At 45.1% G+C, this 26,982-nt stretch overlaps 1 protein-coding gene across 2 annotated transcripts in view; it reads right to left on the reverse strand.

The window, feature by feature from the left end:
• The window catches only part of LOC142374405 (signal transducer and activator of transcription 5B-like), a 45,396-nt gene that overhangs the window by 3,292 nt on the left and 15,122 nt on the right, over nucleotides 1-26,982 (reverse strand). For both annotated transcript variants that reach the window (XM_075458072.1, XM_075458071.1), the window contains exons 7-18: nucleotides 26,483-26,634; nucleotides 26,118-26,273; nucleotides 17,911-18,090; nucleotides 17,389-17,476; nucleotides 12,165-12,287; nucleotides 11,613-11,705; nucleotides 8,596-8,802; nucleotides 6,018-6,112; nucleotides 5,723-5,865; nucleotides 3,616-3,771; nucleotides 3,379-3,430; nucleotides 20-127 (exon numbers count right to left, since the gene is read on the reverse strand). In XM_075458072.1, coding sequence (XP_075314187.1) covers nucleotides 20-127; nucleotides 3,379-3,430; nucleotides 3,616-3,771; nucleotides 5,723-5,865; nucleotides 6,018-6,112; nucleotides 8,596-8,802; nucleotides 11,613-11,705; nucleotides 12,165-12,287; nucleotides 17,389-17,476; nucleotides 17,911-18,090; nucleotides 26,118-26,273; nucleotides 26,483-26,634 — 1,553 coding nt within the window. The remainder of the gene's footprint in view (nucleotides 1-19; nucleotides 128-3,378; nucleotides 3,431-3,615; nucleotides 3,772-5,722; nucleotides 5,866-6,017; nucleotides 6,113-8,595; nucleotides 8,803-11,612; nucleotides 11,706-12,164; nucleotides 12,288-17,388; nucleotides 17,477-17,910; nucleotides 18,091-26,117; nucleotides 26,274-26,482; nucleotides 26,635-26,982) is intronic.

Consider the following 26,982-nt stretch of genomic DNA (forward strand, 5'->3'; position numbering starts at 1 on the left):
AGGGCGAGGACGCGCTTACATGGAGGGGTAGACGGTGAAGCTGCTGGAGTGGCTGACAGCAGGAGAAGCCGTGTGCTCCATCGGCGCAGAAGCCCCTCCGCTGGGCTCAGGGTTGGGGCTGGTGAACCTGCAACACACGGAGCAGTGCCATTACCCCCGCCTCCTCTTTACCGGCCACAGTCCTGCCATCCTGCAGCTCTACTGACTGATGAGAACGCTGGAAAGGCTCGTGTCTGTGATGGTGTAGAACAAGCCCAACAGAGAAGCTCCTTTCTAATGTTTTTAGAAATAAGGCACAACAGGGCTCAGTGACCGTCTCCCCATCTGACCTAGCCCGACACTGAACCCCCCACAACGCTCCTCATGTGTTGTTATAGAGGAAAAAAGTGCTCGATCAACAGAGAGCAAATGTACACGACCTGGATTTAAAGCTATGGTTGGTAATCCTGTTCAGAAACACATTTTGTAATACTGGGTGAAATGGTCCGTCTATCCTGAGAGAAATCTATACAAGATGTATTTAGAAAAAAGGACGAAAATAATCAGACCTCTGTGGCAGCTGCAGGACTGAAAAAAAGCTGACTGGGGCAAAAAACCAATCAGATGCCTCTGCTTTCTGCCTACGCCCCCCTCTGTCGGCTCCCTGCGCACGCAGTTCTACCGGCTTTGGATGAAGCACTGACGGAATGGGGAGGGGGGGTGGAGCTTAGAGGAGGGGCCACTTTCGAATCCTGCTAGCTCTCTTGCTAGCTCTCTAGGATTACCTACCATAGCTTTAACTGGGTCAACAGGTGAGAGGCTCCCATTGGAATAACATTGCAGGGATTAATATGTTCCAGTTATTCAGCGGGACTGAAGCAGCTTCTCGTTCCTTAAACATCTATGTTGAAGGAAAAGATGTTCCTCTGTTTCAGAAGGCTCCAGTTATGGGCCTCAGAGAACGCTGAAACTCCTCACACCGGCTTAACCCTCCTGTTGTCCTCGGGTCAAAATGACCCGCCACTGTGTTAAAACCCCCCAAAAAATCCACTAAATGCTATTTTTTTAACTTGAAATTTTATGACTTTTCCTAGATTGGCCCCAACAGTAGAAAAAGTGAAATATTGCTTTTATTCACATTTCCATGTAAGCTGTACAAAAAAAAAAAGGTACAAAGGTGGTCTTCGGGTCAAAATGACCCGTGAGGCAAATAGATATGAAATCAAGGTCACAGAGTTACTTACACACCACAGAATGTTACAATGTTATAGTTGTGTCTCAGATAAATCAGTAGCAGAAGCAAACAAGGCAAATCAGGTTCCTTTCAAAAAATGGCAAAATAACATGGTCTTCAGCAGCATATGACCAACACGGCAGGCATGCAGAACAAAATGTCATAAAGATGACCTCAGGACCCACAAGGTAGGCCGTTTCTCATGCCCATGACATTGTCTCTACATTCTACCTGTTTATCACACCAGCAATAGAAAAAATAATCCTGGAGATGACAAATCTGGAGGGTTTGGCCCAGCAAGCCAGCAAAATATGGCATCAAGTCATGGGTGGCTTATGATGCCAAATCAAGCTAAGCTTGGAAAATGCAAATCTATACTGGGAAGCCGACCAGTGGATGCCCAGAGAAGAACCAGGGGATGCAAGCTGTGCTTGATGTGACAGAGGGACTGAGGGGTCACAATGTGACATGTGAAAATGTCTTCACCTCTTATGACCTCGGACAGCAGCTCCTGAAGAGGAAGATCACCATGGTTGGTACAGTTCGAAAGAACAAGCCTGAGCTCCCACCTGCACTGCTTGCGTCAAAGGAGAGAGAGGTCTTCTCCTCAAAGTTTGCCTTCATGCCCACCACCACTCTAGTTTCCTACCTCCCAAAGAAAAACAAGAATGTAGTTCTTCTGAGCACACTGCACACAGAGGGTAACATTAGCAATCGTGAGGACAGGAAGCCAATCATCATCCTAGACTACAACCGCAACAAAGGAGGTGTGGGCAATCTAGATAAGGTGATTGGAACATACAGCTGCAGAAGAATGACTGCCCGCTGGCCCCTGGTCATCTTCCACAACATCATTGATGTTTCCTCCTACAATGCCTGTGTGATTTGGAGAGAGATCAACCCGATGTCTCGTAAGCAGAACAAGAGGAGGGTGTTCCTGGAGCAGCTAGGAAAGGCACTTGTAACTCCACTCATTGAAAGAAGGAAGCATGTCCCCCACACAGAAGCCTCAGCTGCAGTTGTGAAAGCTATTCAGAGTGCAGGAGCTCCTGATCAACCTGAGGATCCAGCTACCACAGCCACTTCCCCACCTGCCGCAAGTAAGAGGAAGTCAGTTCTGCCCTCAAAAGAAGGACTGTAAAACACATACTGTGTGCTGCAGGTGTAAGAAATATATCTGCAAATTTAAGAAAAAGATCTTAAATCTTCCACTTTGTCTCAGTCATTCTAAATGAGCTTTGGCTCAGAGAATCATGTTCACATGTGGCTTCTTCTCTGCCTGATGGAGCTCTAACCTGCATCTGTGCATGTTACGGTGAGCTGTGCTCACAGACAATGATTCCTGGAAGTGTTCCTGAGCCCTGCAGGGATTTCCAGGACAGGATCAGGTGTGCTGCCTGAGGGCCTGAAGCTCACAGACATCCAGGACTGAAGTGTCCCTCCAGTGTCCCTGAATCTTTTAATGGTGGGATATTCAAAGTCGTCCCAGTTTTACACTGAGGAGCATTTTTCTGATTTCTGTAGATGAAGTTTTTTTACACATTGTTGAACCTCGGCCCATCTTTACTTCTCATTTACACATGAATAATTGAACTGAATCGTGTCATGTAATGTCAGAAGCACATCTCCTCCCTTGAGTTTCTGGTAACTTGGTGTGATGAGTTGTGTTTTGATCATCTTTCCACTGTGGACATGAAACTGGTGGGTGGTTTCCAAAAAGAAAAACACAATACTTGTAAGTTATCAAAACCCTTGGGAATACCCCCATTCACAGCCAGAGTACCCCGTTCAACCATTCTGAACATAGTGGTGAAGAAGATCTGTATGTTCTGTGGGTTTTAAGTCTTCAGTTGGAATATAAGAACATTTGTGTTTGTTCCGTTTAATCTTTTGTTCAACGTGTGGGGACTTCAATTTCTCTGAGTATTTAGACTAAAAACAAGACGGTCAACGATCTTCTGTGTCAGGAGGAGACCCGGCGGCCATCTCAGTTCAACAAACGGCAGATACCAAGTCAAACTGTCCCAATATTCCAGATAGTCGATGAGATTGGCCTACCATTGCATTTCTACAGAGTTTGATACAGATGAAGTTTCACACAGTCTCTGAGTAATCCGTGTCGGTGGTACTAGATTTCCTCAAGTAGAGAAAAAAGAACAACTTACTCTGGCACAACTTGTTTGATCTCTGGTTTTACGTATCCATCCACTGCTTTTGCTGTCGGAGAGAAAGAGTGGCTTTAGTTATGAACCCCAGAGAAGCTTCAGCTTGCTAGATGAGTGGCACTCAAAGCTCATCTCAGTAGCCATTTCACAGAATCATGTCAATGCAGCATTATTCACTTGCATGAGGGGAAAAGCATCTCATTTACAGATTGAAATGAAAGCATTGTTAATACGTACAAAGTGGAGGAGTGTAGTACTTGGCAAAGACCTCGTCTTTGTGCCGGTCGGGGTAGAGAAACAGAAGATGGTTCAGGTCGCTGATGCGGTCAGCCAGGGAGCGAATAGAGAAGTCCTTGGTTGTATAGGGCAGCAGATTCCAGACTAGCCTCTCACCTTAAACAAACAAGTAGCAATGAACAATGGATCCATACACAGATAAGTTCAAAGAAATAGAGCTACTCACAGCTCCTGTGACAGAAAACTGAATGATAGCTTTATATGGACAGAATGTCCCCGTCTCCACTGATGGAGTTAGGTTGTAAAGTAAGTAAAGTTTTATTCACAGAGCACCTTTCAAGATAAAAATCACAAAGTGTTCCACAGTGAAATACAGGAAATATGAAAACTATAAAAACACAACAAAAGCCAGTTAAAAAGATGGCTGCTTTTTAAGAGAGATCACAGAGTCCACGGACCTCAGGCTCAGAGGTGGGGGGTTCCACAGAGTGGGAACCACTGTTACAAAGGCTCTGTCACCTTTAGATTTCTACCAGCCAGCAGGCCCTGATCACATGACCTCAGGGACCTCAGGGACCTGCTGGGTATATAAGGCTGCAAAAGGTCTCTGCTGTAGGTTGGTGCTTGTCCATGCAGAGCTGGAAATGTTAAAACCAACATGTTGACATGTTCTCTGTAGTGGGCGGGCAGCCCGTGCAGCTGAGTTAGCCACGGAGTGACATGAGAATACTTGGAAGATTTTGTTAGAAGCCTGGCAGCAGCGTTCCGTACAACCTGAAGACGTTCCAGTGAGTTTTCACTCAGACAAGTGAATAGAAAATTACAATAATCTAGATGTGATGAAATAAAAGCATGTATGATCATTTCCATCTCAGAGCGGGACACAATGCGACTTAGCTTGGCAATATTTTCTCAATGATAAAAACAAGAGACAATCAGTGATTTAACATGAGCATCCAAAGTCAATGCTAGGTCAAGAGTTACCCCGAGGTTCCTAACTGAGGGTTTAAAAAATGAGGCGAGAGGGCCGAGAGTCTCCTTTATTTATCAGGACTTCAGTTTTCTCTTCATTAAGTTGAAGAAAATTGTCAGCCATCCAACTTCTGACAGAATCTAAGCACTTGAGCAAGATCTGTACCTTTAAATCATCAGTGGGTTTAAGAGAAATATACAACTGAATATGTGCAGGAGAAGCCCCCCCCCTCCGTGCCTCTGATGGAGGCATCCTCAGAATCTTTCCCCACTGGAGTGCAGCCCAACGGCCCAACTGTGGCTCATTCTCAGTGTTGTGTCCAACACGAGAAGGGAGAGGTGGCACAGGTGCACAGACTCGGGGGAACGGTCAGTAAATGAGGGGAAGATGGCTGAGTTCTGATGAACCGGTGCACAGGTGGGCACAGCAGGTGGGCACAGCAGGTGGGCACAGCAGGTGGGCACAGCAGGTGGGCACAGCAGGTGGGCACAGCAGGAGGGCCGAGAAGACTTCCTCTCCCTCAGACCGAGGGAGACCGGTCTGATCCAGCCGGTGGCTCTGCATGCTCAGAGGAACGAAACAACTCAGATTTCCAGTCATCTGCCTTTCTTCATGCAACCGAATATGCAGAGGATGCATGGCACAGTTTTAAACATCTGTGAGTTAAAAAAGAGGCCTGAAAAACAGGAAATGAGCAGACTTCCCTCTGAGATGAGTGATGGAAAATGAGAAGCAGTTTACTTCCATGTTTGTAGCAGAAATGCAGCAGGATGACATCAGTGGTGAATTCAGTCTTCACACCAGCAGCAGACTTTGTGTTGGGTGAGAGCTGCTGGGAATCCAGCTACGACCACTCTTCCTTTCTGAGATACTGATGAGAATCTCCCAAAGCCATCAGAAGGAAGGGCTCTAACAAGAGCTGCTGTTCCTGTCAGCTCAGCTCGTTCATCTCCAGCAGTTCTCCTCCACCACACAGTCTGCTGCTGGCACCCTAACCCGACTGATACACCACGCAGCCCTCGTCTGGACTGCTGTGCACACGTTTGCAGAGGTCAAAAAGATTCCATGAGAGGTGTGCAGATTGCTATTCTGCTGAACAGCTGGAAAAGGAGCTGACAGCAGAGCAGTTTTCACCTTGTTTGTTGGGATTCTCAGCCACCCAGGCAATAGTGATGCCTCCAATCTCTGAGTCACTGAATCTCAGTAGGAAGGTGCCATTTGGTTTCGACAGGAGCATGTCCTGTGCCTGTTGCTTGTTTACAAAACCAAGGATGGCCCTATGAGCACAAACACACACAAACACACACTTAAAGCACAGGTCAAGTCGACAGCAAACCTCCAATCACGTTTATTCAAAAATGCTGCAAGCTGCATCCTAATTTCACTTCAACAAATGACACATACTGCCAGTGTTGGCATGATTCATTACCCATCATTCCAGTGAGGTTTCAGATGTTTCTTCATCAGCTCCACAACTCCATCAAACCACTGCCAGAAAGTGAAGCTGCGTCCGGGTAAGTTTTCCTGTGGACATCAAACACCGTCACACATCAACCCACTGAGACCGGTCACGTTCACTCATCCACTCCAAGCCCACCTCAGCGGGAAACATTCCTCTGCAGTTTATTCAGCCAAATATGTAATATTAGAAAGAAAATGGGCAATTATTGTTCTCTTTGGCTCCCCCTTGAGTTGTGGTATGTATCAACACTTTCATTACTCAGTCTGAACCCTGCACATGCACAGCTGTACACGGGAATTTGTTGTCACGCTTTAGAGGCTTACAGACAACTCACTCACCAAAAATGAAGAAATATTCAGGGCCGTACCAGAATAAGGCCACAGATTTCCTACACTGTGACACATGCCATGAACAAACATGCCCACGAGAAGAAAGAAGAACAAAGAAAAATGTTCCTGTTCATCTGTAACACAGTTTGCTTTTTCTCAGTTCCATTTTTAAAGAATGTGAATGTGGCCTCACTCAGTGGGGTCACATGGCACTGAAAGGATCGGATTATTGGCTAAATTACAATCAGACTGAGTTATTAAGTGCATGTAGACACCTTAATCTGACTAAGAATTGGATGGGATTCAGACCCCGAGATAACTGGGTTGAAAGTCACTCTAAACCTGCTTGTAGACGCTGAAGCACGTGGTGAATCAGACTTTGCGTTCTGCGCATGCTCCAGATGTTTTCCCGGGGTCGTGACCCGGAAGTCAAAGGAGACGATATTCCTGTTGTTGTCGCCGTCAGAAAGAAACAAACAACGCGATGGAGAATGCTCCGTTGGGCATCGCGTTTGTGCAACAAGCAGCTCATCACAGACCAAATGTAGAGGGACGTAGCTTCATCTTGCTTTGCGTTCTCCATCTTTCTCCAATGCCTGAGTTTGTTGTTGTTGTTGGTGGTGAAGAGGTCAACAGGAAGTGGCTCTATTAGCAACAGCTGGAATGGGTACAGCGCCACCTATCACACCGGGGTATGACACGCTTTGTGCCTCTGATCCCATTCATTCACCACCAGATATCCAAGGAGAATTACCCTTGTTCAGCTCAGTCTGATTGTAATTTAGCCAATAATTCGATCCTTTCAGGGCCATGTGACCCCACTGTGTGTGACATCAGCACATGCTGTGTATGTTACAGTGGCATGTAGTGTGGAGCAGCAGAGAACATTTAGAAAGGCTCCAAACTTCCATTCTGCTGTGAAATGTGCTGAAACTGAGCAAACGTTGGATCTCCATGTGAGTGTCAAACAGAAGCCAAGCCAGGAGCTAACTGAGGCTTCATCTGTGACACAGAGATGATGATCACAAGCTGCTGAGTTGGGTTTCAGTCTGATGAATAACATGGACATCTGTACCTGGAGGCAGATTCATTTTACATCCATACAACAACATATATCTACTAAAACATGTTCAAAATGGCAGGTAATGATAATATGGTTAAAACCATTAAAACAAGAAAAATCATTTAAAAACAGTAACATTTTTAAAGTGCTCTGGTTCCACAAATCAGGACAAAAAGATCAGCTAATAACATCAAATAAATAAATGTCTTACAGCAGAATAACCCCTGCTTCAAACTAAATTAAACAAGTGAAAGTGTACATGCAGATATTCATTTAGATGTTTGTCTAACGGGGACAGATGCATAAAGCATAGAAGTGCATACAGGTTTCTGGCCGAGACTCATGTGGAAGCCCCGGCCCTGGCTGGACTTCCAGGATTAAAAACAGACGGTTAGAAAATGTAAAAACATCAAAGACAGGAAGCAGCACCAGCTGGAAAGAAAAATACAGTGTGTGTGTGTGTGTGTGTGTGTGTGTGTGTGTGTATGTGTATGTGTATGTGTGTGTGTGTGTGTGTTTTAGGGCTGTAGCGATACACTAAACTCGCGATACGATACGATATTCACCCAACGATACGATACACTTACATAATTTTCTGAAAAAAAGGGACAGTGAGATTTGACATGAATCGTCACTGATTGGACCGGTGGTCCGACCTTTGAACCGGGAGGACATTGCAGCCAGACAAACAGAAACAAACGTGAGAGCTGTGCACTTTAGAACATTTTTCTGAACTAATTTATCACCGTTTTGTAGAATGTGACCCCCTGGCATTGTATTGTATTATATTAATGTTCTGTGTTTTAAAATTGCTCAGCCCTTGTGTGTGTGTGTGTGTGTGTGTGTGTGTGTGTGTATACATGCATGTTTCAACCATTTCTTTGTGTTCAGACGGTAATGCATTCCATCATTTTATTCCTCTCACTGACCAAAGCTTGTTCTATGTTTTGCTATCAGACACTTTCCACTGGCTGAATCTCCAGCTCCAATACTTTGTTCAGATAATATCACTCTTAAAAATCTGTTTTATGAACGAGAAAGGAACAAAACTCAGTGAATGATGTTTCCTCAGGATGAGGCAATGATGCCATCTGACGGAGCTTGACAACATGAGTGGGAACAGTTGGTAGATGAGGAAATGTGCAGGCCTCACCCGGTTGAACTGGGCCCAGGATATAGTCATGGTGTGGTAGTCCTCGGGGTTGTTGCTGCTGTTGGTAAAAGCCTTCTGTGCCAGGAAGACCAGGTTGTCTTCAGTTAGGCCCCGCCCACTGTGCATCTCTGCCTTGTACTTCATATCGAGGGCCTCGCACAGCTGAGGCCACAGCACCTTGTCAGGCACAATGAATGGCACGCGGCCCTGGGGCAGAATGACAGTGTGATGAGGCAGGGCAGTAATTCATTCATTCATCTCTCACCAAGTATGGCTCAAGCTGTGCTGATCACAGATGTTTAAAAGGTTTGCTCCTCTCTGCTCCACATCATGTACACTGGACACTTTAGAGTTCGGGACTATTGCTTGGACAAAACAGAAATGGTTCAATTGTGTTAAATTCTAATGAACATTCTCACTATTTTGGAAGTTAAAATGAATAACAGAGAAAATAGCAAAAGAATACTTTGATCTAAATAACTGGATGCACTCCAGCTTTAAATGAATTGGTAACTATAGGTTCTTAATGTAGATGGACATTTGTTTAAAACTGCTGCCCGTTTTTAGGAAGTAATGATGAATGTGAGGCGACTATTTCTGGAAGCAGATTAATTTTACCTTTAAGATTTCCCCTCTAAAACCATCCTTGCACATCAGAAATATCAATAAATCCCATCCAACACAATATGAGTAATACGAGTTTTGCAGTGTATTTACAAGAGTGTAAAATAATTAATTGAACAATAATGTAATTTTACCCATTTCCCTGGCCCAAAGTCAGAGCTGTTTCAGTCTCTCCTACACAAAGAATTCCTTCTCCTTTTCGTTACCTGTTCCATTCAGTTCAATGTTCTGCTGAGAGGAGTGAGACCTCCAAATATCAACACAGCTCAGTATTTTATTTACTTCTGCTCCAGTACCGAGGTTCTCTTTGACCGGATGGCACTGGTCATTTTCAGTAACAAAGATGAGTTTGAATGTAGTGGTGATGATCTTTACCACATCACCAGGGACTAAAGAGGGGCTTCTGTACACACTATGTGTGGCTGTGCTCCCTGGGAGTACTGAGCCAGTCATTACTGGAAGGGGGGTGTACAGGATGGGTGCGTTTGAGGGGCTGATCAACACAATGTACACTGGAACTTTAATGACTGCTTCAACCAACTGGGGAGCAGCAACACAAGCTCTGGTGGCAGAAAAAGTTTAAGAATGAATTAAAGCCAGAGAGGCAATGGTGACAAGAGAACGAGAAATGACACAACTCAGCCTCCCTGGGAAAGTTCCCTCCAGGGTGTTGGAGGAGCTCAGGTTCAGGGGGGCAGGGAGGTTTTCACCAGGTTGTGGAACAGTGGAGCCCATCTCTATCATTGCAGAGTTACTGAGGGGATCATGGGAGTTTGACCATCCAGTCTAGATGTGTTTTTTAGACCCCGAGGGATTCTGTGGGGGGTGCTGAGGGAGTATGGGGTCACTTTTATGGTTTACCGTGCATGTTGGACTCCACCAGGGATGCCCCTCGTCACCAATCGTGTTTATGGTTTTCCTGTTTAGGAGGGTGTGTGGTTTTGGAACCTCAGGGTCACAGCTCTGCTTTTTGTGAATGATGTGCTTCTGTTGGCTTCTTCAGCTGCTCTGGAGCAGGTCGCAGCTGAGTGTGAGGCGGCCGGGATGAAAGTCAGCTCTTCTACATCCGAGGCCATAGTTCTTAACCGGAAAAAGGTGGAATGTTCTCTCTGGGTTGGGGAGGAGTCTCTGCCTCAGGGGGAGGAGTTTCAGCATCTCTGGATCTGGTTCTCAGTGATGGTGAGTTGGAGTCAGAGATGGACAGACGGATCGGGGCTTCATCAGCAGTAATGAGGGCACTGCTCCGGTCCGTTGTGATGAAGAGGGAGCTGAGCCGGATGGAGAAGCTTTCAGGTTGCTGCTCCATCTTTGCTCCAACCCTCACAGATCACAGGTCTGGGTAGAGACCCAAAGAAGGAGGTCGCGGATACAAGCGGCTGAAATGAGTTTCCTTCAGAGGGGGGCGGGGCTCAGCCTAGGAGATAGGGGGAGGAGCTCCACCATCTAGATGGAGGAGCTACACCATCCGGGGGGAGGAGCTCCACATCGAAAGGAGTCAGCTGAGGTGGTTCATCTGGTTAGGATGCCTCCTGGTCACCTCACTTTGGAGGTTCTCCGGGCACGTCCTCCTGGGAGAAGGTCCCGGGACTCACCCAGGACTGACTGGAGGGATTATATATCCCTTCTGGCCTGGGAATACCTCGGGATCCCCCGGGAGGAGCTGGAGAGGGGGGCTGGGGAGAGGGATGGATGTCTGGGTTTCCCTCCTGAACCTGTTGGTTCTGTGACCTGATCTCAGATGGCAATGGATGGATGGATGGATGGATGTTAACCAGAAGTGGATTTGTCATGGAGTAGCATGGCTGCCATTCACATTCACATGCTGGTAAACACAGACAAAGCAGAGACTTCCAAATAACCCCCCATTGTTGTAGCTTCTCTGGCTAACACATGACTTACTGAGCACATGGTCACCACCGCCATCTTGTGCCCTCCCCATCACATGATCACGGCTGACAAACTGTCTCATGGTCCCTCCCTCTTCTCCCATACACAGGTCCACACAGCCCCCCACATGGTTTCCTATTGCTTGTTTCCTCTGGACAGTGATCGGTTAGTAGACAATAGTGTTTCCTCATGAAAGTACCATTGATTGAACCAATTTAACACTGTACTATTTTTAAGAAGCTGCTTTGTGGTCATTGTGTATGCTTCACTGTGATAACTGCTGGTTGCAAATCCGTCCTGTACATGTCATATCTGTACCAGACTGACACGTTTTGACCAACTTATTTTGAGTAGTAGTATGATTAATTAATAATTTGATTGAACTTGTAGATGCATTTATTAATATTTGCTAATAAATAAACCAGCTCCTGCTTGATCCCAACAGTGTTCAGTGAAGTAATGGCTGCATTAAAGCATTAAAAGCTGTCCTGGAGCAGTTGACTTACCGGCTCGGCAAAGGCGTTGTCCCAAAGGACTGTTGCTGTGGCATTATTGTCCTGACTGCCGTGAACAATCACAACCACAGGCAGGGACAGGGTCTGCAGGTGACAGAAAAAAACAAGAGGAACAGTGCCAGATGAACAAGAGTCGGGCAAAATCAAGTCCTCAAGGTTTAATAAGGTTGGAATCCTGAAATGTATTAGGGTTAGACAAAGCCATAAAACTCGAGCTGAGTTTTAACTTCTCAATAAGAAGGCAAAAAAACCTCACTGCTGTTCAGCTGTTATTCACAAGGCACGCTCAGGACGGGAGATTGGACTGAAGACAAGTTTGGGTGCAATCTGGTGGTTTCCTTAGATAGGAAATGTTTTTGAATTGGCTCTATATGAATGAATTGGATTATTTTTAAATGAATTTTGATTACAATGAATTGAACTCCAATTGAATCGGACTATATTATCCAAGTGCCTTGAGCTGAGATGACATTTGTTGTAATTTGGCGCTTTATAAATAAACTGAATTGAAGTGCAAAAGATCAAACATCCCATCTGATTTACCTTGACGTGGAAAACCAGCTCGTTGCCCCCAACACTAAATTGTGACTCAAAAAGAATTGTGAACTTCTCCTCTGTCACCGACTCTGCGCCTCGACGATCTGAACGCTTGATTCGCTTCAGTGACTGTAAACACACAAACAGCAGTGACATCATACAGATATTAGAATAAGAGGGAAGATTGCTGCCCTTCATGTGGGTGACCGGAGTTCAATTCCTGACCTCCCCCCTGCATGAAAGGTACTACTTACAGTAGGGGTCCTTAGACCCCTTACACCACCTGCCTACCTGGGATATGAGTGTAAGTTGCTTTGGATAAAATACATAAACATTAACATGGAGCCCATATTCATTAAACAGGAGATTGGACTGAAGACAAGTTTGAATGCAATCTGTTGGTTTCCTTAGATAGGAAATGTTTTTGAATTGGCTCTATATGAATGAATTGGATTATTTTGAAATTAAAGGGGAACTCCGGGGCATTTGAAGCGCATTTACTATACTACTATACTCGTATACTATACGATACTCCCATATATAAAACAATTATCTTCTCTAGAAAAACTGCGTTCAAGTATTTAAAACATTACAACAATACATGCCCAGTAATATTGTTGTAATGTTTTAAATACTTGAACAAATTCTGTCAGTATTTGACAACCTCTAGCAATGGGATTGCGCTTCAAATGCCCCGGAGTTCCCCTTTAATTATGATTACAATGAATTGAACTCCAATTGGCTCGAATTGGACTTTACTATTGAAGTGCCTTTAGATGACGTTTGTTGTAATTTGGCGCTATATGAATAAAACTGAATTGAATTGATTCTTCAGAACCAGCCATAGTTGTCTCATCATCATGGGGTTGGTGTTGAAGATCCTCTACCTGCTTCAGTGAGTCCACTCTCAGCTGGACGCAGCAGCACAGTGAGGATTATGTTCTTTGATTTCTCCAGTGCTTTTAATACAATACAGCCTGCACTGTTATGTAAGAAGCTGCAGAAAATCCAGGTGGATGCCTCCACAACCACCTGGATTGTTGACTTCCTGACAAACAGAGCACAGTGTGTGAGGCTGAAGGGTTGTGTGTCTGAGAAGGTGGTCCGCAGCACAGCAGCACCACAGGGGACTGTACTCTCACTGTTTCTCTGCACTCTGTACACCTCAGACTTCCAGTAGGACTCAGAGTCCTGCCATCTCCAGAAATGCTCTGATGACTCTGCAGCTGGTGGATGTATCAGTGATGGACAAGAGGCTGGGTACAGGGAACTGGTTCACCACTTAGTGGCATGGTGTGGGATCTATCACCACGTCTTAAATACAAACACAACAGATGACTGGATTTTAGGAGGGAAATGTGGGCTGTATATGTAACACTGAGGCTGTCAATAGCCGCTTTCGGACAGAACCGTTCTGAGAACGGTCTTCCTCGAATTTCGTTCTAATAACTGTTCTTCCCCAGCGGAACTGTTTCAGTCTGCATTCCCACATGAGTCGGGACCAGGTCGGGACTGATGCAGCGCACGCATCCGTCTGCGACAGCGACGTGTTACTTTAGCACCACATTCAACAAAAAAAACAGAACAAAACAGAACCCGCGAAAAGTAAGGAGAGAAGAAAAAACACCAGAAAGAAGCTAACATGGAGAGCGGGGAGGCCACCGTGTTCATGGTCTGCATGATGGTGATATTAATCATGGACGATCACATGGGGCGTCTAACATGGAGGCTGGAAGAGCTCACAGAGAGAGTCAGGAGACGAAGGATGGAGCGCAGGCCATACTTCTTGGTTTCATGAAGGAAGGAGAGCAGAGCGCCGCAGACAAAGGAGACCACGTGGAGGTTTAACTTATTAAACACGCCAAGGTTGTGTCCGTGTCGTATGAGGAAACATTTCAGCCTGACAACATGACAAGGGGCGGAGCTACCGACCACCAAGGGGCGGAGCTACCGACCACCAAACACCTCCGTCAGATGTGTTCCTATGGAACCCAGAACAGACCCAGCTGAGGAGAAGGAGCTGAAATGGTTCCAGGGCCGTGGTCCCCAGTTCCTGTATGTCCGAATGCGGAAGAAAACGGCCCCGTTCCTGACAAGGTTATAGGAACTGCCAAAGGTTCCTACAGTCCTAATGCGGCTTATATGAAAGGACAGAACAGACTATGCTTCTTAAAGAAACTTCTTAAGGCCTTAAAGTCATTCAATATCTGCAGCAAGATGTTTTATATCCTCCATCAGTCTGTGGTGGAGAGAACAATCTGCTTTGCAGCATCTGTTGGGCAGCAGCATCAGAGCCAGAGACTCAGAAACTGAAGAAACTGATAAAGAAGGCTGGCTCTGATCTGGGGCCTGCTCTGGGGGCTGCTCTGGGGGCTGCTCTGGAGTCCCTGGAGCTGATTAAAAAAAAGAAGGTTGCACAAGTTATCAAACATAAAAAAACAACAATTCAATTCAATTCATTTTTATTTATATAGCGCCAAATACAACAAATGTCATCTCAAGGCACTTAGATAATAAAGTCCAATTCAAGCCAATTGGAGTTCAATTCATTGTAATCATAATTATTCATAAAAGAATCCAATTCGTTCATAAAGAGCCAATTCAAAAACAATTTCCTAGCTAAGGAAACCAACAGATTGCACTGAAACTTGTCTTCAGTCCAATCTCCCGTCCTGAGCGTGCCTGAGGCGACTGTGGAGAGAAACCACTCCCTTTGAACAGGAGGAAACCTCTGGCAGAACCAGAACCAGGAAGGGTGGCCATCAGAACCAGAACCATGAAGGGTGGCCATCCGCCTCCACCAGCTGGGGTTTGAGAAGACAGAAAAGAGGGGACAACAAACACTGTAACACCATTCAAAGGATACCTGTTGGAACAGGGAAACACGAGTTAATGACCACAATAATGTCACATATACATAAAGAGAGTAAAGTGAGGAAAGGTGTGTCAGATGAGGCCCCCCAGCAGTCTGGGCCTATAGCAGCTTAACTATGGGATGTTTCAGGATCACCTGAGCCATCCCTAACTATAAGCTTTATCAGAAAGGAAAGTTTTAAGCCTGGTCTTAAAAGTGGAAAGGGTGTCTGCTTCCCGGACATTTTAAAAGCCTCATACTGAACAGACTCTGTTGTTTTGACACAATGTTAAGAAGAGGGTTATAAGTGTTAAGTGTTAACATATAAAGCTCTTAATGACCGAGCTCCATCATATCTTAAAGAGCTCATTGTAAGATATTTTCCTAACAGAGCACTTCGTTCCCAAACTGCAGGTTTACTTGAGGTTCCCAGAGTTTCTAAAAGTAGAATGGGAGGCAGAGCCTTCAGTTATCAGGCCCCTCTCTGTGGAACCAGCTGCCAGTTTGGGAGGCAGAGCCTTCAGTTATCAGGCCCCTCTCTGTGGAACCAGCTGCCAGTTTGGGAGGCAGAGCCTTCAGTTATCAGGCCCCTCTCTTTGGAACCAGCTGCCAGTTTGGGAGGCAGAGCCTTCAGTTATCAGGCCCCTCTCTGTGGAACCAGCTGCCAGTTTGGGAGGCAGAGCCTTCAGTTTTCAGGCCCCTCTCTGTTGAATAAGCTGCCAGTAAATATCCAGGAAGCAGACACCCTTTCCACTTTTAAGACCAGGCTTAAAACTTTCCTTTCTGATAAAGCTTATAGTTAGGGATGGCTCAGGTAATCCTGAAACATCCCATAGTTAAGCTGCTATAGGCCTAGACTGCTGGGGGGCCTCATCTGTCACACCTTTCCTCACTTTACTCTCTTTATGTATATGTGACATTATTGTGGTCATTAACTCGTGTTTCCCTGTTCCAACAGATATCCTTTGAATGGTGTTACAGTGCCGCCGCGGCCCCCTCCCCCCTTTTCTGTCTTCTCAAACCCCAGCTGGTGGAGGCGGATGGCCACCCTTCCTGGTTCTGGTTCTGATGGCCACCCTTCATGGTTCTGGTTCTGCCAGAGGTTTCTTCCTGTTCAAAGGGAGTCGTTTCTCTCCACAGTCGCCTCAGGCACGCTCAGGACGGGAGATTGGACCGAAAAAGAAAAAGTTTTCAGTGCAATCTGTTGGTTTCCTTAGCTAGGAAATTGTTTTTGAATTGGCTCTATATGAACGAATTGGATTATTTTATGAATAATTATGATTACAATGAATTGAATTCCAATTGGCTTGAATTGGACTTACTATCTAAGTGCCTTGAGATGACATTTGTTGTATTTGGCGCTATATAAATAAAAATGAATTGAATTGAAAAGGAAATGGTCTATTTAGCAAAGAATAGGGGTTCAAGAAGGGGTCCTTGGGGAACCCCAACAAAGAGGCAATGGGGCATGAACATTTGTCCTTAACACGACAGTTTGAAAGAATTCTTTCAGAGGGTTGGTCATTCGGTCAGGTGAAGGAGAACTTCTAGACTTATATTCAAGAACCTACATGTATGGCAGTCCTGGAATTTTAAAGCAAATACGTTATGAGGATGGAATACGATGCTGCACACGCTAATAAGGACATCAATACACCAATATATCATCACATAACAAGACGTTGCTAGCTGCTGTACTAAGGTGTAAACTACTATAGGAATGTTGAACAACTGTGCAACAACTCATTTTGTTCTTTTGTTTCAGGGAAACATTCCATCTTTTTGAACCAGGAGCTTCTTTTCTTATGTTGTTTATGCTCTGCCACTGGGATTTGATTCAAGGCCATTAATCCAGAAAATGAAAGGGAAGAAATACTTGTTATTGTGTAGCTGATTCATATAAGTACCAGAAATAATGCGCTCAGTCTCCCAGCAACAATAATAAAGTCAGAACTTACGGAGTTTTACAAGATTTAAGGAACAATCTTACTTACGGTCTGCATTGAGAGAGGCAAGGAGGCCAACAAAAAGAAAGTGGAGGACCATCTGGCAAATAACAGTCACCATCAAGTGTGGCAAGTGCTCAAAGACCTCACCAACTACACAGACAACTCCCAGACTACCATCGCTGGCAGAGGAATTAAACAACTTCTTTGCCCCTCACAGCTCCACCACCATCACCATCAAGGAGGTGATCATTGATTTCAGAAGGCCCAAAGCTCCTCCTGCTCCTCTTTACATCAATGGAGACTGCATGGAGGGGTCCCTTCCTTTAAATTCCAAGGAACTTACATATCCAAGACTTCTCCTGCACGGAGAACACTGTACATACTCTGATAAAACAGTAGTTGGTACTGTAAATATGGTACAGCTTACCATGTTTCTGAAGTGTGCACTGAGGGTGCCAGTGGCCTGATGGTACTCCATTACACAATTGTTATTGAGGATTTCTCCACTGCTTTCACTACCAAGACAGGAAAAAAAAGAGTAGTCACCACCTATTAAGTTGTTATTAAAAACAACTTAATACGTGAAACTGTTCGCTGCCAACTTTAATATTGCATCCTTGGATTTCACACCACACAAGTTTGTGTGTGCGTGACTGTTATGTGGATGCTTAAGTCAGGTTTAGATTGAGCATGCCAAGTCTCTTGCTTGCACTCTTTGAAAAGTGCAGTTTAATGCAAGCTCATTTAAATTCAAATGAATCCAACTCAATTAATACTAAATCGGTTTAATTCTATTCAATTGCATGTATATAATGCCAATTTGTAAGATCCAGTGGCCCATGGGGACATTTTCAACATAAAACAAATCCACATTTACCACACTTAAGACTGGAATATTCTAGTAACAACTAATTCAACTGCAGTTTAATATCCAGCAAATATCCCTCACCTGTGTGTACTTTCATTCTTCAGCAAAGCTTTGGCTTGCAGCTCACTAACAATCACAGCCTTGACCTGCGGTGGGTTCATGTGGACATTGAGCTTCCCGCCCACCAGAAGGCGGACTGTGGCTGCAAACTTGGTCTGGGTCTTTAACACCTGGGGTGGTTGCTTCTCAATGATGAAGGTGCTGAGGAAAAAAAGGGGGCAATGAGATGATGGCCAACATTTTCTCATGAAATTACCCCTTTATCTCACATGACAAAATATTGTGTGACCTTATTCCACAAGTGGATAATGATGAAAGATTCTGTCCATGAAAGTCATCAATAAAACGTTGTCCACTTAATATCACCCCTAAAGCAACACATGTTATAAAGTCTGAAAGGACTCAGTAAGAAAAGGAAAGGACTCTAATATAGGCCACTCGTAATGTTCCAGGCGAATACAAAGTATAGGTCTGATAAGTTCCTGTAAAGTTTTTATTCCTTTTTTTATTTAAAGCAGAATCTATAGCCGCTTTCGGACAGAGCAGTTCTAAGAACGCAGTTATAAGAACTGTCCTACTCGAATTTCGTTCTGATAACTGTCCTTCCCCAGCGGAACTGTTTCAGTCTGCATTCCCACATGAGTCGGGACTGATGCGCCGCGCGCATCCGTCTGCGACAGCGACGTGTTACTTTAGCGCCACATTCAACAACAAAACAGAACAAAAGAGAACCCGCGAAAAGTAAGGAGAGAAGAAAGAAACACCACAAAGAAGCTAACATGGAGAGCGGGGAGGCCACCGTGTTCATGGTCTGCATGATGGTGATATTAATCATGGACGATCACATGGGGCGTCTAACATGGAGGCTGGAAGAGCTCACAGAGAGAGTCAGGAGACGAAGGATGGAGCGCAGGCCGTACTTCTTGGTTTCATGAAGGAAGGAGAGCAGAGCGCCGCAGACAAAGGAGACCACGTGGAGGTTTAACTTATTAAACACGCCAAGGTTGTGTCCGTGTCGTATGGAAACATTTCAGCCTGACAACATGACAAGGGGCGGAGCTACCGACCACCAAGGGGCGGAGCTACCGACCACCAAACACCTCCGTCAGATGTGTTCCTATAGAACCCAGAACAGACCCAGCTGAGGAGAAGGAGCTGAAATGGTTCCAGGAACTGAGGCCACATTTACACATAGCCGGGTATTTAGAGAAACGAATATTTCCCCCCCTCCGTTTTCAATAATAACAACATCGTGCATACAACATCGTTTTAAAAAAAACTTGTCATTTACATCAACCCGCATAAATGCGCCGTCAAGCGCCATAATAACTATGCCAAACCTATTGGTGGCAGTGTAGGGAAAGGAATAAAGCCATGCAAGCCAATCAAAATCCTCAGAATCGAGGACTTTCCTCATGTGAAGGAGGAGATAACGCGAGCAAATATCACAACAAAACTGAAGGCAATAAGAGGGAAATATAGACAGTCAGTGCATACTGGACGCAGGAGCGGCCACGGAAGAGTGGTGCTCCTTTTGAACTGTGCAAGCAGGTTTGGGGTGGCAAATGCAGTAAGGCCAGAATCGTTTGCACAAACGTAAAAATGAGTAGAACTTTAACATCATCCATGATAATCCTGATCAGTAGCCAAACAAACTGTAAACATAAGGCGCTCGCATGACGTTAAGCATTTTCTGGCGCACAATGTGACGTTCAAGAACCTAAAACGCCGTTTCTCCCAGCTGACACGGCAACACATAACCGGCGTTATCAGAAATCTCCACTTTGGCCGGAGGTTGTAGAAATAAGCGTTTTCTGTGATAAAAACGGGGTTTTGGTGTAAATGAGAGGCCAAACCGCAGGAAAATATCTGCGTCTTCCTATCGCGTAAACTGGGCCTGAGGGCCATGGTCCCCAGTTCCTGTATGTCCGAATGCGGGAGAAAACGGCCCTCAGTCTCGCTGTCGCAGACGGCTGCGTCGCATCAGGTCCCGACTCATGTGCAAATGCAAACTGAAACAGTTCCCCTGGGGAAGGGCAGTTATCAGAACGGAATTCGAGGAGGACCGTTCTTAGAACGGCTCTGTCCGAAAGCGGCTATAGTGGTCTGAACAGGAGAGAGGGGTTAAATGACATCCTAAAGGTTTCCAGTTTTCTCAAACGCAATAAGGGTTTCAATAGCCTACTTTTTTTTCTTCTCTTTTTAAAAAAAAAAAAAAAAATCAGATCCAAGGGAGACGAGCAGACATGTTTTGACTGGGTCCAGACTTTTCCAACTTTCTCATTCAAAAAGCTGATTTCTCTGGTGTTGTAATTTGGTTTCTAGGTTGAACATTTATTGCTAAATACAGGAGTATGTTGAGCTAGTTATTAACTATGCTTTACATTGTGCTTTTATCTAGCTTTTCTTTTCAGAGTGGACACCCTTTTGCAAATCAGGTAAATTGGCAGAGGTACTTGTGTACCAATGTAAAACGAGATCTACATTAAGCATCTGCTTTTGTGTTTACTGACTGTAAATCCAGCCTCGTCTGTGTAAAGCTGTCAGACTGAGGTTGGAAACAGAGCTGTTTGTCTGGCATCAGTGTTTTTAAGACAGACCTGGCCTCACTGTGCTCTTAATAGAGAAAATGTAGAGAACTAACATTTTTGCTGTCATGAAAAAAAGGTTCACAAAGGCTGCATGACCACCCAGTCTGCCAAGATACACACCAGTTAAGAGCCTGGCAGCTCTTTTAATCAGTGCATGCCACCTGACAGACTGGCCCACTGTACATGACACAGATCCCAAATGTGTTCACCTGTGGGAAAGGGTTGATTCCAGTCAATGGGAAGTGGATTTCCAGCCCCTAAATAACTAATCAGGTAAAGAGGATATTCAGCCTGGTTACCTTGGATCTCCTTGGGTGACATAATCACTATGGCAGACCATACACTTAAAAGCTTTACCCAAACAAGACTCGACCTATTCTGCAGATCCCCTGATATCCAGCCACGCTGGGCTCCGCCCAGTTAGTAGCATGCTGAAAAACGTGGCCACTTTATCTTTTGATAAAAATCACTTTTACTTAGAAAACTTTCAAATATGCTAACAATGCAAGCATGACCTTAACACGGGAGTCTACAGAGAAAGAATAATATGACTTTAGACAAAAGAATACAGTTGTCCGACTTTGTTGTTGGTCTACTTCTACTGTTCATACCATACTTTTGGAATTTTTCTGGTCGACATTTGCAACCAAAAGAAAGCCAGAAAATTTGGCTATATTTATCATATTCAAAAGTGTATAAAATACTTATGATTAGTCTCCTATAACCTTTCATTGGGAGTCTCAAAATAGGCCCAGTGTGTACCTAAAGTAAAGATTTTCTTGTAAAAGCCTTTCATTATCACTGTGGAAATAACATTTGTTTTCTGTTTGAACATATTTGGGAGAAATATGGATCTGTTGGATAACATGTACAGACCTGACATGTTGACCAGCTCTGTGGCATTGGTTGCAATACAGAATATATATCACAGTTAATTGCCAATATGAAATTGTGAATAACAATAACGGTTTGCATCAGAATATCTTTTTTAATTCAGCTTTAAACGAGACGTGTGGCAGAATGTTTTTGCTTATTATTGTAACTATCATTTCATAATAATCATGATAACTGGAGATTCTCTTGTGAACAATAAAAGTAAACTGCTGGTCTGTTTTATACTATCCTCCTGTTTGCCAGTAGATGGCAGTACCAGCGATAGTATGTCAGTCATTTGAAACTTCCCAATGAGTTTTTGTTCAGGCGACTGTTCCCGCACCATCCCACAGGGTGCTCGACCAGTTCTCTGTATTCAGCCCGTTATTTTTTTAAGGTATTTTGGCACTGGTGGCCTTTATTCTACAGTAACTAGACAGGAAAGGAAGGGAAGAGTGGGGGCACAGGACTCAAACCTGGGCTGCCTGTGTCAAGGAACTAAAGCCCTGTACATAATGTACATGGGTACAAGGGATTGAGCTATATAGGGCCCCACTGTAGAGCCCTGCACTCCCGCGGGAGTCCCGCGGGACTCGCGGGACCCAACGCAAAGCAGTGCGGCGCGGGACACATTTTGAAAGCTCATTGCGGGCGCGGGCGGGAGGGGGAGAGCCCAGTGCGGGAGCGGGCGGGAGTGGTGATAAGCTGCAGTCCCGCAAACTAAAAACGTGTTTAATATAAAAGCTATAATGATCTCCTGCTGCTGAAAACAACTGAGAAGAAATAAAGCCTAACTAAAAGAAGTTCAAAAGCGCGATCCATCTCTCCTTTTATTCAGGAGATGCGCATTGCACAACGACGAGGGACAGGGCATGGTTAACCTACTTAAATAATAATTGGATTACATGTTACATTTTCAACATTCTGGGTTTAGAAAAGGTAGGGTAATTAATAACACATATTGTTTTCATTCCACTTGTTTGCATTTAAATCAATGTAACGTGAGCTGTAGTAGGCTTAGATATTTATGCTCAAATCCACTCAAAGTAGGGGGCGGGGCTCCATCACGCTGTGTTTAAAATCATATCAACTAAAAATTTATACTTTTACTTCCAAGAATGGAAATGTGAGGAGTGGCATATAACATATGTACAATGTATTATTCTTAATATTCCCGGTAGATTTTGGTAGGTATGTTGGGTAGGCTTATTGCTGTAAAGCCTCAGCTGCTTGTGCCATCTGATGCGCTCCTGCACTGTGTGCCCCACGTGAAGGATCGGACAGTGGTGTGCGCAGCTAAGATCATGTTTCTTTCCTCAAGCCAATGACAAGAACGTCCGTGAGAAGTAACGCGAATGCCTGAATCATGCGGGAATTGCGGGCGGGAGCGGGACAAAATATGACAGGTGCGGGCGGGAGCGGGACTAAAAATCCTATCTTTTTGCGGGAGCGGGAGTGCACAATGCGGGAGCGGGCGGGCGCGGGACTGTAAATTCTGTCCCGCGCAGGCCTCTACCCCACTGTACCCAGCCTCTTGTCCATCAGTGATACATCCAACAACTGCAGAGTCATCAGAGTATTTCTGGAGATGGCAGGACTCTGAGTCGTACTGGAAGATTTTGAAATATTTGACCAACTACAGAAAATTTAAATTTCCCTGAGGGGAACCTGAGGGGCAGTCTCCTCTGTCCTGACCTTCATATTTTCACTCATTACCCCTCAGAATGCAGGGACTGTGATAACGGGATGGGACAGCCAATGAGTCATAAAAGATATCATTACAGCTTTCAGTCGAGAAGTCTGCATTTGGATCGATTCCAAAGTCAAGTTTAAAAACACATTATTACCCGTCAGAAAACATAGCCAACCATCATGAGGAATCAGGCAGGATGGAGAGACAGAACTGACTGTTACATTATGAAATAACAAAGATGTGAGACCAGTCATAAGCTGCAGTCCACTTTCTGTTGTGTGTGAGGCATGACACAGATTTAAAACTATCACTAATATTTTCCAGAACCCAAGCAGAGGGCTGGGACTCAGCAGAGAAATTAACTTGAGCCTCATTGACGGAGAATTGAAGCTTGATTTTTATGTCCCAGACAATTGTTGGAAGTCGCAGGCGATTTGCCCCAGATCTGAGGCAAAGCGGCAGCTCGAACAGATCACTGTGTGCGAGAGCTCTTCAGGTCAGATCTGTGAGGCTGGTTCCAGTCCAGGACTGAAAGCCAACATGTTTGCTATTCAGAACAGTCTGGGTGGGAGAAGTTAAGAGGAGAGTGAGCTGTAGGTGAACAGCTGCAGCCAATGAGAATTCAAGAGACCAGGGGCCTCATGTACAAAGACTTGCGTGGATTTCCTACTGAAACATGGCGTACGCTCAAACCCAAATGACCTCCAACGTCGGATGTACGAATCTCTGCACACGCATCAATCCAAGCACATATCGTTTGTACATCCCAATCAACGTGGAATTGAGCGCACATGTCAGAGCAGCCGACTCCTCCCTGTCCACGCCCCTACTTATATTTAAATGAGCCCTGTACCTGCGATTCCCCTCTGTGTACGTCAGAAAATAAAGAAAAAAGAATGAATAAGACGGGAAAAAATTTGAACTTTACGGAAAGTGAGATGTCAGTGCTACTTTCTGAATTGGAGGCCCGCAAAAATGTGTTCTTTGGCACGCTGTCCTCCGGCATAAGCAGCAAACACAAGAGGAGTGGGTGGGATAATGAGAGTGGGTTAATGCTGTGGGGTCTGAGAACCCTCACAAGCAGAGGGGAAGAAGAAGTGGTCCCACATTAAGGTGGATGTGAAGCGGAGAGTGGCTGCCCACCGCTGCAGTGTGGCCAAAACAGGCGGGTTGGAGGGGGGGTGTTAACCGGCTGTTTGAACAGAGAGTCGGCGCAACTATGGGTGACACTGCTCTCTCTGGGGTGGTGGGAGCACATGTGGGTGACTCTGATTACCCCCAAGGTAAATACCCATGTTTCTGTGTAACTCACAACAACGTGTTCATACAGTAATGTGAAGAAGTGCGCCAGGGGAAAGGTGAGGCTGATTAAGACATTTCACACTTTACGCACAGGGTTATTAATATATGCCCACAGAGACGATCAGGGGCTTGTTAGAAAGATCTTAAACTGAAGTTTAACCAGCAAAAAACAGCAAGAAACTAACTTTGACCACGACTATGATGCTGTGAAGACGGGATAGAAACTGGGGGCGCACATACTCAATGCACGTCACGGGGAATAATATTAGGACCATTACAAGAATGAAGTTACTCACCAAGAAGCCAACCATCACGCACAGTGCCAGCCTGTAGTCTGTTCCCAACATGCTGTTACTCAGAATGTATGAATCGTGCGTTGAACCAGGGCACCTCGCCACAATGCTGGTTAATTGCATTTACGCATCACATATGATCTGTACATCGATCGAATGAAAATGTTTCCTGTTAACATACAAATTCATCATGTGATGGAGCTTTTATAGCAATATGTGCGCAGTCGATAGCTCCGATTACAAAACCGGCTGTCGCTTCAAATTGAGCTTTAATGTTGGCCTGTTGGGAATTTGATATACGTAGCTGAGATGCGGATAATTCTGTCCCACACGCTGGCATGGCTCGGCTCAGGGTCGACTGGCACAGTCCCAATCGGTTGGCCACCTGCCCCTGGAATGCTCCGGTTGGAACCCCAGTGTGCACATCACCTGTGAGCACAGGCAGCGCATGGCTCCTCGCTGTGTTGCGCTCCAACGCCGGCCGCAGCTCTGCGCACAGTTCCAGGAGGATTTCCCTCAAAACAGCTAATGAGTAATCAGTCGCCATCATGCCAGCTAATCCTCTCTTTGCAAAGTCTTCTAATACTTTTAAAGCAGCCATTGTTTTCAATGGTGTGCATTGCACCACTTTGCGCTGCTTTTATATCCACTCGTGTAAATGGAGACACATGGGTGTATTAATTGTTGATCAGTATTAATTGTTCATGTGTCTCAAATGTGCACATTACTGTCTGAGGACAAATTGTTTTCACATTTATTTATTATAACAGTTTCCCAACATCACCTTAGGTATCGCCAAAGAATCAACAGCTGCAGAAACGTGCGTACGCCAGCCCTGAAGCTGCCGTGTGGCACCGCACATTTCCACGGTCTTTTCGTTCTTGATACATCTGATCGTTGACGTGAAAAGGTGCGTACACCACTATTTTGTGCGTACGCACCATTTGTACATGAGGCCCCAGGTCAGGTGACACGAGGTCATGGGTCAACTCCGCAAAGATACAACAATATGATGCAGAAAGTACAATCTGCTGAGGAAAGTCAGCAGAATTTGGGTAAATGTTGGTGACAGCAGCCAGGCTTCCTGATGTTCTTACCTCAGAGAGAAACAAACACTTTCTACTTCACAAACTGACTGACTACCCAGAGGCAGCTTGTGTTGGGGTAATGTAGTGGAATCGTAGAGAGATCCGACTACATGACTGCTGGAACTGCTGATATCAGTCAGATGAGTTGGGGCTTCAGTCTGGAGAAAAGTTTAGATGTTCGAAACACAAGAGAAACGCCCTGTGGAGTGTAACAACGTGACACTCAAAAGGTCGGGAAATCTTGGAGTCTGAACGAGGCCTAAACCATATTTTTACTGGGCCTTAAGACACGACCGAGTGGAATGCCTCATGCTCCAACGCACATGTGAGCCTGTGAAAAAGTCTAAACCCTGAATGGAAACATTAACAGGTCGACTGCGCTTCCCACCTGGTAACCAGGGCGGAGATGATGTCTGTGATGTCAGCATTGAGCTTGCTCAGCAGCTTCTCCATGGGTCCTGGAAGAGGAAGCTGCTGGGTCAGATGCTCACAGCGCCGGATCTGCTGCCGGTTCTGCCAGATCAAGTCAGCCAGCTTCTCACACCTTCAGGGAGGGGTCAGCAAGAGGAGCAAGAAAAAAAAACTCCATTGTACATCGGAAGGGAGACAATGCTGGCAGAAGTTGCCTCCATCCTCCACCAGTCAAACGTTGGTACACATCCACTCATTTCAAGCCAGCAGGTGGGTGTGTCCCATATCAACATTAATATTACATGTCAATTTAACAGTGGAATAAATACATGCAGCGTATACCAGGACTGAAGAACATCCAGTCCCCCCTCGTGTGGACCCCCATTGCCGGCCAGCTGCTGTCTCCTCTTCCACTGAATGAGCTCCTCATCCAGGATGAGAGTCTGCTGTTTCCTCAGCAGGCCCAGGGTCTTCTGGTGCTGCTCTGACAGGTCCTGCAAGCCGTCACACGCACACAAACATTTGGGTCGTCAACATATCAATATATACCAACAAATGCCATTTTGACAAAACTCCAGGCGCTAATGTCATCATTCTCTGCCAGTGTCACTGATGCAAAAAAGGTTTTCCACATTGCCAAGATTCAGGTGCGCAAAGTGCCATATGGAATAACTTCTGCTCTAAAACAATGAGCACGGTGAAGCCATTAACACCACCATAAGCACCACTGTGCAAACGGTGTTACAGAACATCTCTGACCAATGGTGGAAACACTTTTATTTAACGATTCATAGTTATAGTTCTAAGATTTTCTATTAAAATAAAGTCAATAATGACATTTT

This window comes from Odontesthes bonariensis, chromosome 23, assembly GCF_027942865.1.
Source record: "Odontesthes bonariensis isolate fOdoBon6 chromosome 23, fOdoBon6.hap1, whole genome shotgun sequence".
Classification (NCBI taxonomy): Eukaryota; Metazoa; Chordata; class Actinopteri; order Atheriniformes; family Atherinopsidae; genus Odontesthes; species Odontesthes bonariensis.